The sequence below is a fragment of the Ornithorhynchus anatinus genome, chromosome 3 (genome assembly GCF_004115215.2).
Source record: "Ornithorhynchus anatinus isolate Pmale09 chromosome 3, mOrnAna1.pri.v4, whole genome shotgun sequence".
NCBI classification, from domain to species: Eukaryota; Metazoa; Chordata; class Mammalia; order Monotremata; family Ornithorhynchidae; genus Ornithorhynchus; species Ornithorhynchus anatinus.
The window spans coordinates 6483297-6497233 of record NC_041730.1 but is presented as its reverse complement, the minus strand read 5'-3'; the positions used below and the strand labels follow the sequence as shown (position 1 = coordinate 6497233).

The 13937-nt window shown below is 57.7% G+C and overlaps 1 protein-coding gene across 4 annotated transcripts; it reads right to left on the bottom strand.

Annotated features, from left to right (window-relative positions):
- Positions 1-6262: 6262 nt before the first annotated feature.
- Positions 6263-13300, bottom strand: LOC100087759 (RNA-binding protein 4). Of its 4 annotated transcripts, none has more exons than XM_007659077.3 (4): positions 13199-13297; positions 12048-12470; positions 8407-8485; positions 6263-6697 (listed from the first exon to the last, which is right to left on the bottom strand). In XM_007659077.3, exons 2-4 carry the CDS (start codon positions 12457-12459, stop codon positions 6469-6471), a joined length of 720 nt encoding a protein of 239 aa, XP_007657267.1. In that variant the 5' UTR covers positions 12460-12470; positions 13199-13297; the 3' UTR covers positions 6263-6468. The 4 variants fall into 4 exon arrangements, with proteins under 4 accessions (XP_007657267.1, XP_003429290.1, XP_028917536.1 ...); XM_029061703.2 differs by having other exon boundaries at positions 6612-6697; positions 7789-8485; positions 13199-13300; XM_029061704.2 differs by having other exon boundaries at positions 6612-6697; positions 7789-8485; positions 13191-13282.
- Between the last annotated feature and the right edge of the window lie 637 nt (positions 13301-13937).

Below are 13937 nucleotides of genomic sequence, written 5' to 3'. Positions count from 1 at the left end.
ATTAAAAAGTTACGAGAAGCGTGGCTCCGTGGAAAGAGCCTGGGCTTGGGAATCAGAGGTCATGGGTTTGTATCCCTGCTCTGCCGCTTGTCAGCTGTGACTGTGGGTGTCACTTGACTTCTCTGTGCCTCAGTTACCTCATCTGTAAAATGGGGATTAACTGTGAGCCCCATGGGGGACACCTTGATTACACTATCTACCCCAGCGCTTAGAACAGTGCTCTGCACATAGTAAGTACTTAACAAATACCAACATTATTATTAAGACAAGGAAAGGTTGAGATAAAGAGAAGGAAGACTAAAGAACTTGTGAGTCCTGGCAAGTAGGGAAGAATAATAATTATATTTTAGACTGAGCCAGTTATTGGGCAGGAAATGTATCTGTTGCCAAATTGTTCATTCCAAGCGCTTAGTACAGTGCTCTGCACATAGCGCTCAATAAAAACGATTGAGTGAATGAATGCTGTACCCCAGTGCTTAGTACAGTGCCAGCACATAGCAACCAATTAACAAATGCCATTACTATTATTAGGGAAGGGGTGCGGTGAGAGGTTTCTGCAGCTTCTGATAGAACCCGGCCAGGACCTGGAGAGATCTAGGGAGCTCTAGAAAGCTCTAGATCCAATAATACTAATAATCCTCGGGATCTTTAGAGATCGGCCGACAGAGCTTGTGCGGTTTATGTACGGCAAGGCCCCGCGGCCCTCCCCAGCAAGCCTGAATCGGTGAGAGACGGAGCTGGGTCGGGCTCCGGCCTGCGGCATTTTCTTGGCTCTTCCCCCTCGGCGTTTGGGGTCCGGCGGGCCAGCGCGCGCGGGCGGGCGTGTGTGCGTGCGTGCGCGCCCCCGACGGCTCCCTTATCTCGTGCCGCCCGCTCGGCCTTGAATCCCCGCCGCCGGATGGAGCCCCGCCCCCCCGCCTCCGGAGGAGCCTATCAGAGGCTGCGGACTGGGCTGGAAGCGACCAATCCCGGAGCGGCTCGGGGAGCGCCGGGTGCGCGCGCGAAGGGGGGAGGGGGAGGGAGCGAGCTCGCGCCGCCTGAGGAGAAGGGGCGGGGCGCCATTTTGAGTCCGCGTCCCCTCACGGGGAGGGGAGAAGGGGCCGAGGCCCTTTCATCCATTCAGTCGTATTTATTGAGCGCTTACTATGTGCAGAGCACTGGACTGAGCGCTTGGAGTGTATAATTCGGCAACAGAGACCATCCCCGCCTAACAGTGGGCTCACAGTCTAAACATGGCTTCTAAGGTCATGGGTTCCAGTCCCATGTCAGCTGTGTGACTGTGGGCAAGTCACTTCACTTCTCTGGGCCTCAGTTCCCTCATCTGTAAAACGGGGGTGAAGATTGGGAGCCTCACGTGGGACAACCTGATGACCCTGTATCTCCCCCAGCGCTTAGAACAGTGTTCTGCACATAATAAGTGCTTTAACAAATACCACTTGTCTGCTGTGTGACCTTGGGCAAGCCACTTTGCTCCCCTGGTCCTCGGTGATCTCGTCTGGAAAATGGGGATGAAGACTGTGAACCCCACGGGGGACAACATCATTACCTTGTATCTACCCCAGTGCTTAGAACAGTAGTATACAACAGTGCTTAACAAATAAGCCTGTTGTTGGGCAAGGCTTGTCTCCATTGCCAAATTGTACATGCCAAGCACTTAGTACAGTGTTCTACACACAGTAAGTGCTCAATAAGTACAATTTAATGAATGAATACCACTATTATTATTATCAGGATTAAGACTTGTAAGCCCCATGCGGGACAGGGACTGCATCTGACCTGATTTGCTTGTATCCATCCCAGCACTTAGTACAGTGCCTGACACATAGTAAGTGCTTAACAAATACCACAATTACCCAGTTATAAGGCCTGGGGTAGATACAAGGTAAGCAGGTTGTCCCACGCGGGGCTCACAGTCTTCATCCCCAATCTACACCAGTGCTTAGTAAGGTGCCTGGCACATAGTAAGCACTTAACCAATAACAATAATTGTGGTATTTGTTAAGCACTTAGTATGTGCCAAGCACTGTACTAAGCACTGGGGTAGATTGGGGGTTGACTGTTAGCCCCACCTGGGACAACCTGAATACCTAGTATCTATTCCAGTGCTTGGCATATAGTAAGCACTTAACAAATTCCATCATCATTATTATTATTATTATTATTATACAAGCTAATCAGGTTGGAGAGACTTTGCCCACATGGGTCTCACAGTCTTAACCCCCTTTTACAGATGAGGATTAGAGAAATTAAGTGACTTGCCTGAGGTCACACAGCAGACAAATGGTTGAACTGAGATTAGAACCCAAGTCGTTCTGACTCACAGGCTCTAGCTGTTAGGCCGTGCTCTTTCTCAATTCTGATATTAACTACTTGTGAATACCACTGATGTTTAAGTGTTAAGTACTGTACTAAATGCAAGATAATCAGACCAGATACGGTGGGAGAACAGATGTTACTCATTGTCTAGATGAGGAAAGAGTGATTTGCCCAAGGATGCAGAGCAGCCAAGTGGTGAAGCAGGGATGAGATGACGGTTTTCCTGACTCCCAAGGTCTGGCTTCATCCCACTAGGCCAGGCTGTTGGTTTACACTGCCTAACGGTTGCATGGCAGCAAAGAAACGACTGGACTTTTCAGGAATTTTCAGGTGACTAATGTGAACTGAAATGCTGCTAGTGGTGACTCATGTATCATTACTCGGGAACTGGCAGGGAAGTGGATCGGACACTCACTTCCCCAAAGGCTGGAATGACCAGTGGAACAAGGAAGGGAACAAGGAAACAAGGAAGGAAGCCTCTGGATTGGGGCCTGGGCCCCTGTTAGAAACTGCTTCGTTCCACTGAACGAAGAAAGGAAAAATTGGAAACCGGTCCAAGAGAGGTGGCAGAGAACAGCTTGCGCACTTTGAGCTGAAAGGGGCTGGGATTCTTCCTTTACACTTGCCCTTTCTGGCTTTGAAGCGTTAAAGCTCAAGAGCACCGCCTTGTCCTTTGCTCTTCTAATCAATCAGTATATACTGAGCACCTTCAGCATGCAGAGGACTGTACGGAGTGCTTGGAAGAGTCAGAGTCACAATCCTTGCCATCGAAGAGCTTTCGATTTAGGAGGGGAGACACATACTAACATAATAGCATTTGTTGTGCGCTTCTCTTGTGCCAAGCACTGTACTAAGTACTGAGATAGATACAAGTCATTCAGGTCAGATGAAGCCCCTGTTCCACATAAGTCTAAGGAGAGGGAGAACAGATATCAAATCCCTATTTTAAGGATAAGGAGCCTGAGGCACAGGGAAGTTAAATGACCTGCCCGTGAGCACAAAGCAGGGAAAATGGTAGAGCAGGGATTAGAATCGAGGTCTTTTGACTCCCGGGCCTGTGCTCTTTCCACCAGGCCACCCTGCTTCTCAAGCGTTGCCTCAATCAATACAGGGCCGTGCACACAATAAATGCCAATAACTAATGCAGTGACTGATAAATTACAGTTAGGAGGAGGAAGAGAAAGTGGGATATGAAGCTGAGCAAATTCCCTTTCCGAAGGGATTTAGGTAACCTTGTGTCCTGCCTGTTGAGGGGTTAAATTGGGGAGGGTGGGAGAGTCCTTGATAACTTAAAAGATAATTAATGGAATTTATTGCATGCTTACTGGGGGTAGAGCACATTACACTGCAATAGAAGCATCCCTGGCCCACGGTGAGCTTAGTCAAGAGTTTTTTCTGGCTCTTTAGCTAATGGTTTCACTCCTGCCTCCAGCTCCTCTCTGTCACTGAACTAAGCTGGACGGGGCTGAATCAGTCGTGAACTGTTTGAGTGACTCTGACAAGGGGTTCAAATGTCTAATCGCTGGAGTTGGAAAAAGCAGCGGGTCATCTTCTGAGCTAAACGTTGCCGCTGTTGATTTCTCCTGGTGACCTGGCTTTCCTGCCTTCTGTAACTCGGCCCATTAAGCCGGCTGCCCTTCGAGTCTAGCACACAAATTAAGTTCCCCCTGAGGCAAATAAATTTTTGTTTCCTCACCCGTAGCAAATGGCAGCACAGTCTGATGGAAAGAGCTCAGGGCCAAGAGGCAGGAAACCTGGGTTGTAGTCTCCCCGTAATAACGATGGCGATGGTATTTATATAGCCTTCTGGATGGAGCACTGTGCCGGAGACTAGGGTAGCCACAAAATAATCCATCTGGACAGAGTCCCTCTCCCGGAGTCTAAGTGGGAGGAAAGGTGTTTACATCCCTGAGGAGGAACTTGAAGCACAGTGAGGATACAATAATAATAATAATAATGTTGGCATTTAAGCACTTACTATGTGTCAAGCACTGTTCTAAGCACTGGGGTAGCTACAAGGTAATCAGGTTGTCCCATGTGGGGCTCATCATCTTCATCCCCATTTTACAGATCAAGTAACTGAGGCAAAGAGAAGTTAAGTGACTTGCCTAAGGTCACGCAGCTGACAAGTGGCGGAGCCAGGATTAGAACCCACAGCCTCTGACTCCCAAGCCCTGGCCCTTTTCTACTAAGCCATGCCGCTTCTGTTACTTGCCCGTGGTCACACAGCAAAGGACTACAAGTTGGAGCCTTCTGACTCCCTCGCTGCCACTGACCTACTCTTGGGTGCTGTTGGGCAAACCTTGACCTCTCTGTGCTTGTTCCATGGTGGGAAGGAACGGGTCTATGATGTTGTATTAGCTCAAGCGCTCAGTACAGTGCTCTGCAGAGTAAGTGCTCTATAAATACCCTTGATTGTTGCCTTATCTGTGAGGATAACTGCTTCTGCCTATCCCCCAGGAGTAGTGTGAGGATCTCAGGTCTTTGGGACCCTGGCTCGGCCCCCACCTCCTCCCAGGGTGTCGTGGGATGGGCAACATTAGTGGCCAGACCCGGAACCGTCTGTCAGCAGGCTCCTCTCTCCCACCTCAGTCTTAACTGGGAACCAGGGGGAGGGAAGGAAGGCCTGCTCTCTGCCAGAGGGGCTACTGCCCACCCCCATCCTGCCAGATTTCTATCATTCCCCCCAGTTTCGGTGGGAGATGAGAGGGTGAAGAAGACCCTCCCCTTTTCCAACTCCTCCGCTCCCTGCAGAAGCGATGCTAGAAGCTGCTGCCCAGAGCAACCCGGAGGGCTTTGAATTAATAATAATAATAATAATAATAATAATAATGTTGGTATTTGTTAAGCGCTTACTATGTGCAGAGCACTGTTCTAAGCGCCCCTTATGCCTCGTACTGTTATAATCCCGTCGTTCCTCCTGCTCCCTCTATTTGTGTGTGACCACCCCTTGACTCCAAGTCCCTTAAGGGCAGGGGGTGCGTATTTGGCTTCCGCGGACCTCTGCGGGCAGCCATTACCTACCAGGGACTGATTGAAGGTCACCCCGCCACTCCTCCAGGTCTGTCAGCAGACTGGGGCCGGGGAAGCCCAGAGGAGAGGGCTCCATCCCACAGCCTCGAGAGTAGTGACCAGGCTGCTGCACTATTTCTATACCTCTCTGTCCCCTTGGTCTGGCTCTCTCTGCCCTTCGGGACCTGCTCGCACCACTTCACCAAGACCCATGCCAAAACGGACGCAAGCAGCGTGACGTAGCGGATGGGGCACAGGGCTGCGGAGTCAGGACATCATGGTTCTAATCCCCGTTCTGACACTTGCCCGCTGGGTGACCTCAAGCGAGTCACTTCACTCCTCTGGGCCTCAGTTACCTCTTCTGTAAAATGGGGGTGAAGACCGTGAGCCCCAGGTGGGACAGGGACATTGTCCGACTCAATAATCTTGTATCTATCCCAGTGCTTAGAAGAGTGCCCGGTAAGCCCGTCAAACGGCAGGGACTGTCTCTATCTGTTGCCGACTTGTTCATCCCAAGTGCTTAGTGCAGTGCTCTGCACATAGTAAGCGCTCAATAAATACTATTGAATAGTGAGGGCTTAACGGATGCCGTCAGCATTATTAGTATGAGCACACACCCTTTTACAAGGACCACTGCCAGAAGAGGCAAATACACACATCCCCTGTCCAGGACCCGTCGCCAGTGTGCATATGCACACAGACACATGCCCACTTTTGCCTGGCAGGCAGAGTGGCCGTGCCAGGGCACCCCCTCCCAGACTGCCATCGGGCAGGTAGGAGGGGCCGAGGGCAGGGCCCGGCCCCCCCCTCCAGCCACACGAGGACCAGCGGCACATTGAGCCAGGAGTGCAGAACTGGCCCCACAGAAACTCACAGCTTGGCTCGGGCCCGGTTCAGGCAAGGCACGGCGAGAACCTCTCACAGCGGACACACGTAAGTCGAAAAACATTTTATTTCACTGGAAAAAAAAAAATATATATATGAAGTGACGAAAGTCTACTCGACAACCCGTCGGGCCGTGGCGGGGGCACAGGGCGGCTCCCCTACTGTGGCGGTCCCCAGATTCAACACCCAGTGGAAAGCAGGAGATGGTCAGGGGAAGGCTGGCCGGCTAACCTCTGCTCCCGCCCCGGGCCGCTGCTAGGCGGCTGCGGCTGCTACTGCTGGGGCGGGAGGGGAGGGAGGAGGAAAGAAGGAAGGAAGGAAGGAAAGAGAGGGTCTCGACTTAGCAGGGTCAAGTTCAGGTCCGCACTTCCTGGGGGCGTCGTCACACACCCGACGGCGCGGGGCTGGCCCGGAGATGGCCGGGGGAGCTCTCGTGCACACACAACCAACCGCAGCCCGGGGTTTCAGCCCAAACGCATCCCACCTGAAAGAGAGCACAACACGGGGGGGGTCACAGCGAGACACCCTCACACTGGCGGCCCCAGAACCTCTCCTCCGGGCCCCACCCTCAACATGCCAGCCCTCCTGGGTTCCGCTGCCCCCTCCAACATCTCTCCACCCCCCGCCCTATCTTGGCCTCCGGAGTTTTCGGGAAAACCAGCCGCTCGGAGGATGGGGGAGGGGTTGAGGGTGACTACCGGAGAGAAACTCATCAGGATCCAACTTTGGGTGGGAAAGGGCCGGTCGTTAACTGGGGGGCCGGACCGGGGCTTGTGGATTTCTACCCCTCACCTGCCGGCTAGCCCGCGATCACCACCCAACTGCCAGGGACTCTGGAGCAGCCCAACGGCCGGGACCACCCGGGACCCAGTGGAGATCTGCCGCCTCATAGTCTGGGGGCCGCACCCCCTAAGGTCCCCGAAGCTCGGTACCCGGGGCCGGCAAAAAGTCTGGAGGGCCTGACCACTTCACGACCAACGCACAAGAGGCCGGACGATCCCAAGGAAGGGGGTGGGTCCCCGTCCCGAGTGGCATGCCGACAATTAAGAAGTCGACCCGGTGACCGGGGGGAGGACCGCGGGGGCAAAGGCGCCTAGGGGTAGAGGGTGGAAGACCACCGCTCAGAAGGAGGGTATCAGGCTAGGGGATCCGCGGTCACCAGGCGAGGACGACGTCCCGAGGGGAGACTAGGGCCTCTTCCTCAGCGGGGGCAGAGGAGGGTCGGCCGGAACGCCACGGTGGCGGCGGCCACCTCCCCGCCGGATCCGACCGGAGCGGACCGCCTCACGGCCGCGAGGACCACCCGGCCTCGAGTCCGGACCCACCACAACTAGGCACCCAGACCCCGAGGCGAGAAGGGCCGGGCCCGGGGAGCCGGTCGGCCCCTCCACCCGGGTTCCCCTCGGAGTCCGGCCCCCCCAACCCTCCCCACGTTCCTCCCCACCCCCAATGGGGCGGCCGGGCGACCCCTCGCCCCCCGCCTCTTGCCGTGGCAACACGTGGCGAGGAACCCGCCGGAGAGGGGGGCGGGGGGGGGAAGACCCGGACACCCGGCCCCCGCGCCTCAATGCTCACCTCGAGCTTCAAAAGGCCGAGTACCGCGCCCGGTCCGCGTACTGCTCGCGCTCGTAGCGGGCCACGTCGTAGAGCGAGCCCCGCGCGGCCGCCGCCGACGCCTGCGACAGCTCGCTCTCGGGCCCGTACCCGTAGCCTTCTCCGACCGAGGGGACCGCGGCCGCGCCGCGACGCAGGGGGCTGCGGTCCCGCCCGTAATAGGAGGTGGACGCCGCGGTGACGGCGGCGGCCGCGGCCGCAGCAGCAGCGGCCGTGGCAGCGGCGGCCCCCGAGGTGGGCAGCAGGTGACGATCGTAGGGGTCGACCGAGGTGGACGTGAGGTGGCTGGTCATGGCCGTGCTCTGGACCTGCGGCAGCTGGGACAGGGTCTGCTCCGCGTAGTTGTACGCCGAGGCCGCCGCCGCCGCCGCCACCGCCTCGTAGGACCGGACCCGGCAGCGCTTGTAGTAGGCGTCCAGCGCTCCGTACGCGTCGCTGTAATACACCGACTCCCCGTAGCCCACGGTGTAGGGCGTGCGCACCGCTCCGTACTGCTCGTTATACTGCTCGGTAAAGTCCGCCACGCGGCCCGTACGGTCTACCGGACACTCTTTGGACCAGTGCCCCTCTTTCCCGCACCGATAGCAGCCGCTCTGGTCTCCCATCCCGGGCGCGGTCCTAAGCCGGCTGGTGGACAACTGCACGTGCATTCGTTTGCCTTGAAGAAACAGACGCGAGAAGGGTTGCTATAGCTCAAGTCACGGAACCGCCCCCGGCCCCCGGCCACCCCGGGGCCGGCTCCGAGCCTCGGCCAGATCGAGGGAGACGGGGCCCGGCGACTCGGCCACGTCGTCGGCCTCCGAAGGGGAGCAGAGGATTTTGAGCAAGCGCGCACCGGGGCCCCGCCACCTCCCCGCACCCCAGTGGTCTTCGCCTCGGCCGGGCCGCAGGGGGCCCCCCCCCAAGCCCGCGGCTCCTCCTCGACGCTCCGGTTCCGCCGGACGCCTCCGGACGCTGAGCAGGGGGGGCCCTCCCGCGAGCTTTGCGACCCTCTTGTGTCCAAGCCCCCCGAAGAGGCGGGGACTCCATCCCCGAGCAGCCCCATTACCTACCACCTGGTTTGGCGCCGAAGCCCCTAGGACGCACTCACCAAGGGCCGTCATTCTCAAAGGGACCCAGGAGCGGGGCCGAGGCCGGTCTGTCTCCGCAGTGGGAGCCCGCCAGAGGGGTCCCGAGTCCAGGCTGGGGAAGACTCCCCTCACCCCCCACCCCAGAAGAGAGTGGGCTTGGAAAAGGGTCTTGGAACTGGGCCAGTGGCCCTCCCGCCCATCCAGGCTGATTGACTGCGCCAGATCAAATCAGGAGCCACCCTCAACACCCGAGTCTCGAAATGAGGTGGGGGGTAGTTACTGGCTCTAGCAGGAGGGGGTGGTGGTTTAGAAACGAGTCGGTCCCCAAAGACCCCCTCCCGGGGGGGTAGGGCAATCCACCGGGAGCAGAGCCTGCTAGGCATACGCCTCAAGGGGCCGGGCCTGGGCCAGATCCAATCCCAGCAGTTCCGGGGGGATCCGGACACTCACCACTCCAACTTCCCAAGAGAAGGAAGCTCAAGAGGGAAGGAGTGGGAGGAAAACAAGGTGAAAGGACTCGGGCGGAAGGACAGTGCGGCCTGGACTCCTCCTCTGGGGGCAGGTGCGGCCCCGCCCAGCCCCGATAAGGAGAGGAACCCCGGCCTGGCAAAGACAACCGGGACCGGAGTCGGTTCACGCTGACTTTTCACACGGGGAACACGAGTAAAGGGTGGGGTCGAAAGTGAAAGTGATCTCAAAGCGTGCTCGGCTCAGTCCCGAAGCAGAGTTCCTCCCCTGGGCAAAAATCACAGGGACGATACGGCTCATGAAGCCGGTGGCGTCCCAGGTCGCAAGCGGTCAGGGACCCTGGAGTCCCGACTCTGCCCCTTCCCTAGGGTTTGAAAGAGCCGGTCTGGCCCGACCGGCCCAATGAAAGGGAGAAGAAAACTCCCACCCCCGGCCTGACGAATACTGACCCGAGCCGGTTCGGCCCACGGGACTGCCAGGACCTGAGCTCCCGGGGCTGGGCCAGCGCCAACCTTTCCCGGCTTTCCCCCTTGGGGTGGGGAGCGGGGGCCGAAGGGAGCCCAACCTAGGAGGCGAAGAGTCATCCAACCGGCCCTCAAATTCAGCTGCTCCGCTTCAGGGGGATGCTGCCCTTGGGCCTCCCAGCGGGCCCCGCCGGGCTCCAGACAGGCCACGCTGCCGCCTGCAATATTTTACGGGCAAAACAAGTGCCGACGTGGGAGGTTGCTGGAGAAAACTGAACTGAGGAGTGGGGAGAGGAAATGGGGTGAGATAGGAACTCCTGAATCCGGGGTGGGGGGAGGCAGGGACTGCCACACTGCAAGAGATTAGCTGGGTTTCAATGCTGTGAAGGAAGGGGGGGGGGGGGTGTCGGGGGCGGTCCTACGGTCATTTTAGCCAAAACGGAGGGGATGGGGGGCAGGCATTTCCAGTGGCCTACCACTCGGAAAGCCTGGAAGCTGGCTCGGCTAAAACAGGAAGAGACCCGGTCGTTTCTTCCCGAACGGCCTGACCTCGGGGTGACGCTGCCCTCGAAACAAAAAGGCAGGATCTGGAGCTCCTGGAGGAAGTCACCCCCTAGTGTTTGATATAAAATACCAGCACCCTCATTTCCTGAGCCCCCTTCATTCAGGACACAGACCCGAGGACAAACGGCCAAAAAGGAGGGAGCGGCCAACCCAGAGGCAATGGTTTAAGTCTGCTTGACAGAAACACAACCGGGAAAGCAGATGAAATGAAGGAAGTTTCCGAGCGGTAGCCGTTCAAGATGGTCAAAGCGAGAGGGGCCGGGTGGAGAGCCCGTTTCTCCCGACTGGAGCCTCCAGCCACCACGACCAGAAGCGGCAGTTCTCCTGGCCCGCAAGTCTCTATCTCTTACCAATTTGTACATTCCAAGCGCTTAGTACAGTGCTCTGCACATAGTAAGCGCTCAATAAATACTATTGAATGAACCTACACCATCTGGATCGAGGGTGGGAAGTCGTGCTCAGAAGGAAGATACGACAGCAGGTGGACGGTGGGTCTCACCGCTCAATTTGAGTTTTGGAGCCCAAAAAATCACCAACTCACCCCAGCAGCCTGCCAGAGACCACAGAAACCCAGGGTCAAGAAGGTGCCTTCAGGGGCTACACCCTGGGGGAGAAAAGGAGGTAGGGCCTAGAGCCAAGAATTCCAGGACTCCAGAAACTTGGTAACCACAACTGCCACGTGAGGATCTTTTTGGGAAACAACCCAACCCGATCCACTCCGGTGAGGACCGAGCAGCTAAGTGAAGAGGGAAAAGGCCAGAGAGAGGTCCGGCAGAACCCACCCAGCCCGGATGGGACCCCACCTCGGCCACTGACCACCCCGGGACTCTGCGCCAGCCCGACAGTGCCTCGGGTTTCATCCGGAACTGAGTAAGCAACAGCCTCCTCCCTAGAGAAGGGGCGATGGGTGTGTCAGGGAGGAGAGGGGCGGCCCCATCCAGAGCAGCCCTAGGAGACAACAGGTCTCCGGAAGATGGTGTATTCATTTAGTCGACAGAGATTTTAAACTTCTGCCCCAAGGGGAAGGAATGGCACCGCCACAGAGCCCTGCCAGAGCCACTCCCAAGTCAAATCGGCTAAAACGGAGGCCAAAGGAAGCCCCGGCTAACAGTGAGGCCGTCCTGGCCCTTTCCTTCTCCGTGGCTACCCCTCCACCAAGCTCCAGGCCCTCTAGAGGTCCAAGCCCCTGGACAAAAGCACTTGTGACCACAGCCCCTCGGCGACATTACTCAACATCCCGTCCTGGGACTCCAGGGTTTTGGAACTTGGGGGCTGGGGATTCCAGCTCCAGGCCGAGTAGGGGATCCCTGACCTCCAGGACGGTTTTCTTCCCTTTAACACACGAAGGGCTTAAGGGAAAAAAAGGAGAGAGAGAAGGGAGGGGAGGACTCAAGAAGAGACCAGCTAAATTCCTTCTACTACGGAGCACTCTGGAGAGGTAACGGGGAACAAAAGGGAGCAGCTGCCAGCCTCTGGCGGGCAGACTTGCACCCTGTGCTAGACAACAGTAGCCCTTGGGGTTTAAGGAAAACCACTTGCGAGATGTCTGTGGATTTAGCTTGCGTCTTACCAACAGGAGACCCCCTTCGGGCGACTGGCCACAAAGGCCCCAGGCCCCCCACCCGGAGTGGGCCGCCCCCCGGGCCCCGTTCACCTTGAAACTCCGTGTTGTCCAGACCCCGGATGGCCTCCACGGCGTCCTCCGCCCGCTCCATGTGCACGAAGGCGTAATCCTTCACGATGTCGCACTCGATGACGGGGCCGTACTCCTCGAACTTGGCCCGCAACTCCATGTTGGTGCAGGTGGGGCTGATGTTGCCCACGTGCAGCTTGGTGGAGGCCTTGCTCTTGTTCTTGCTGGCCTCCACGTTGATGTTGACCCCGTGGAGCTTGTAGTGGTGCAGGTTGCGGATGGCGTCCTCGGCGGCCGTCTTGTCCTCGATGTGTACGAAGCCATAGTTCTTGATGATGTCGCACTCCAGCACCTTCCCGTACTGCTCGAAAAGGGAGCGGATCTCCTGCTCCGTCGCCTCTCTGGGCAGGTTTCCGATGAACAGCTTCACCATCTCGACTCGGCCTGAGCAAGAAAACAGGGGATGGGGTGGGGGAGAGAGACGGTTCCTAATTAAGGCCCAGCAACAAGGCAGGTCTTTCCACAGGCCTCCCGCGGGTGTTCCTGGAGTGGTGTCGGTGACGGGGATATTTGGAGGGGAAGAGGGCTGCACAGCGAGAGGCCCGGGTTCAAGCAAGGCCGCCAAACGGGCCCGTGGCTCGACTGGAAAAGGGGGATAAAAATGGGGGGCCCAGCTGGAGTCCAACCCGCCCCTTATTCTGTAGTGACGGCCATTAGACGCTTTCAGGCAGCGTGGCTTCATGCAAAGAGGCCGGGCTGGGGAGTCCGAGGACACGGGTTCTAATCCTGCCTCCACCACTTGTCTGCTGGGTGACCTTGGCCAAGCCGCTTCGCTTCTCTGGGCCTCGGTTCCCTCATCTGTAAAATGGGAACGAAGACTGGAAGCCCCACGTGGGACAACCTGATGACCTTATCTCTCCCCGGGCGCTTAGCACAGTGCTCGGCACATAGTAAGAGCTCAACAAATACCATTATTATTATTATTAAGGCCCAGTTCTGGGCACGGAGGTGAGGGCCGGGGGTTAGGGAGGCGCGGAAGGATCTTCCAAGGCGTGAAGCGGCCCTCGGAGAGCACGAGGCGGCCCTCGGGGACGGGCGCCGCCAGGCCCCCACCTCCCTCGGGATCCCCTCGGATGGCGGGGGAAGGGGGAGAGGGACCCTCACTTTCTCACCCGCACGACAAACAAGGGGGAAAAAAGCAAAAACCCGGTCCTCTGCCTCCTCCGCGCGGCGCCGACGCTGCAGACAAAACGCTAAAATGGCGGCCAGCGGGGCAACGGCTCCGGGGGGCCGGGAGGGAGGCTGGCCTGAAACCGGATTGGCTACGCCGCCCAACGGACAACGGAAACTCCCCTTCCGATTGGCTGCCGGGCGCGTCCGTTATCGGGGGGAGGGGGAGACGTCGATAGACGTTGGGCGTTGAGGGACAGCCAATAGAAACCCGCCGGGAGCGGCGGAGAGCGCGCCCATTGGACGGCGGAGCGGAGCAGGGGACACGTCCGAGAGGTGGGGGGAGGGGTCGGCTAGGGGGGCGTGCGCATGCGCGTCGTCGGTTTACCCGCCACCGGGCCGCGCGGCGGGCTCATCCCCACGCGCAGGCGCGTTACGGGGTCAGGGAGTCCCAGCTGTGCCAAGCGCTTACTCTGGACACTGTACTAAGCGCTGGGGCGGATTCGAGCAAATCGGGTTGGACCCAGTCCCCACCCTCATTTTACAGAGGAGGGAACTGAGGCCCAGGGAAGTGCCTTACTCAAGGTCAAGTAACAGACAAGTGGCAGAGCCCAGGTTGTTATTACTATCATTATTATCATTAATACAAATAACAGTGGTATTTGTTAAGCACTTACCATATGCCCAACTCTGTCCTAAGTGTTGGGGTAGATGCAAGGTGATCAGATTGTCCCATGGGGG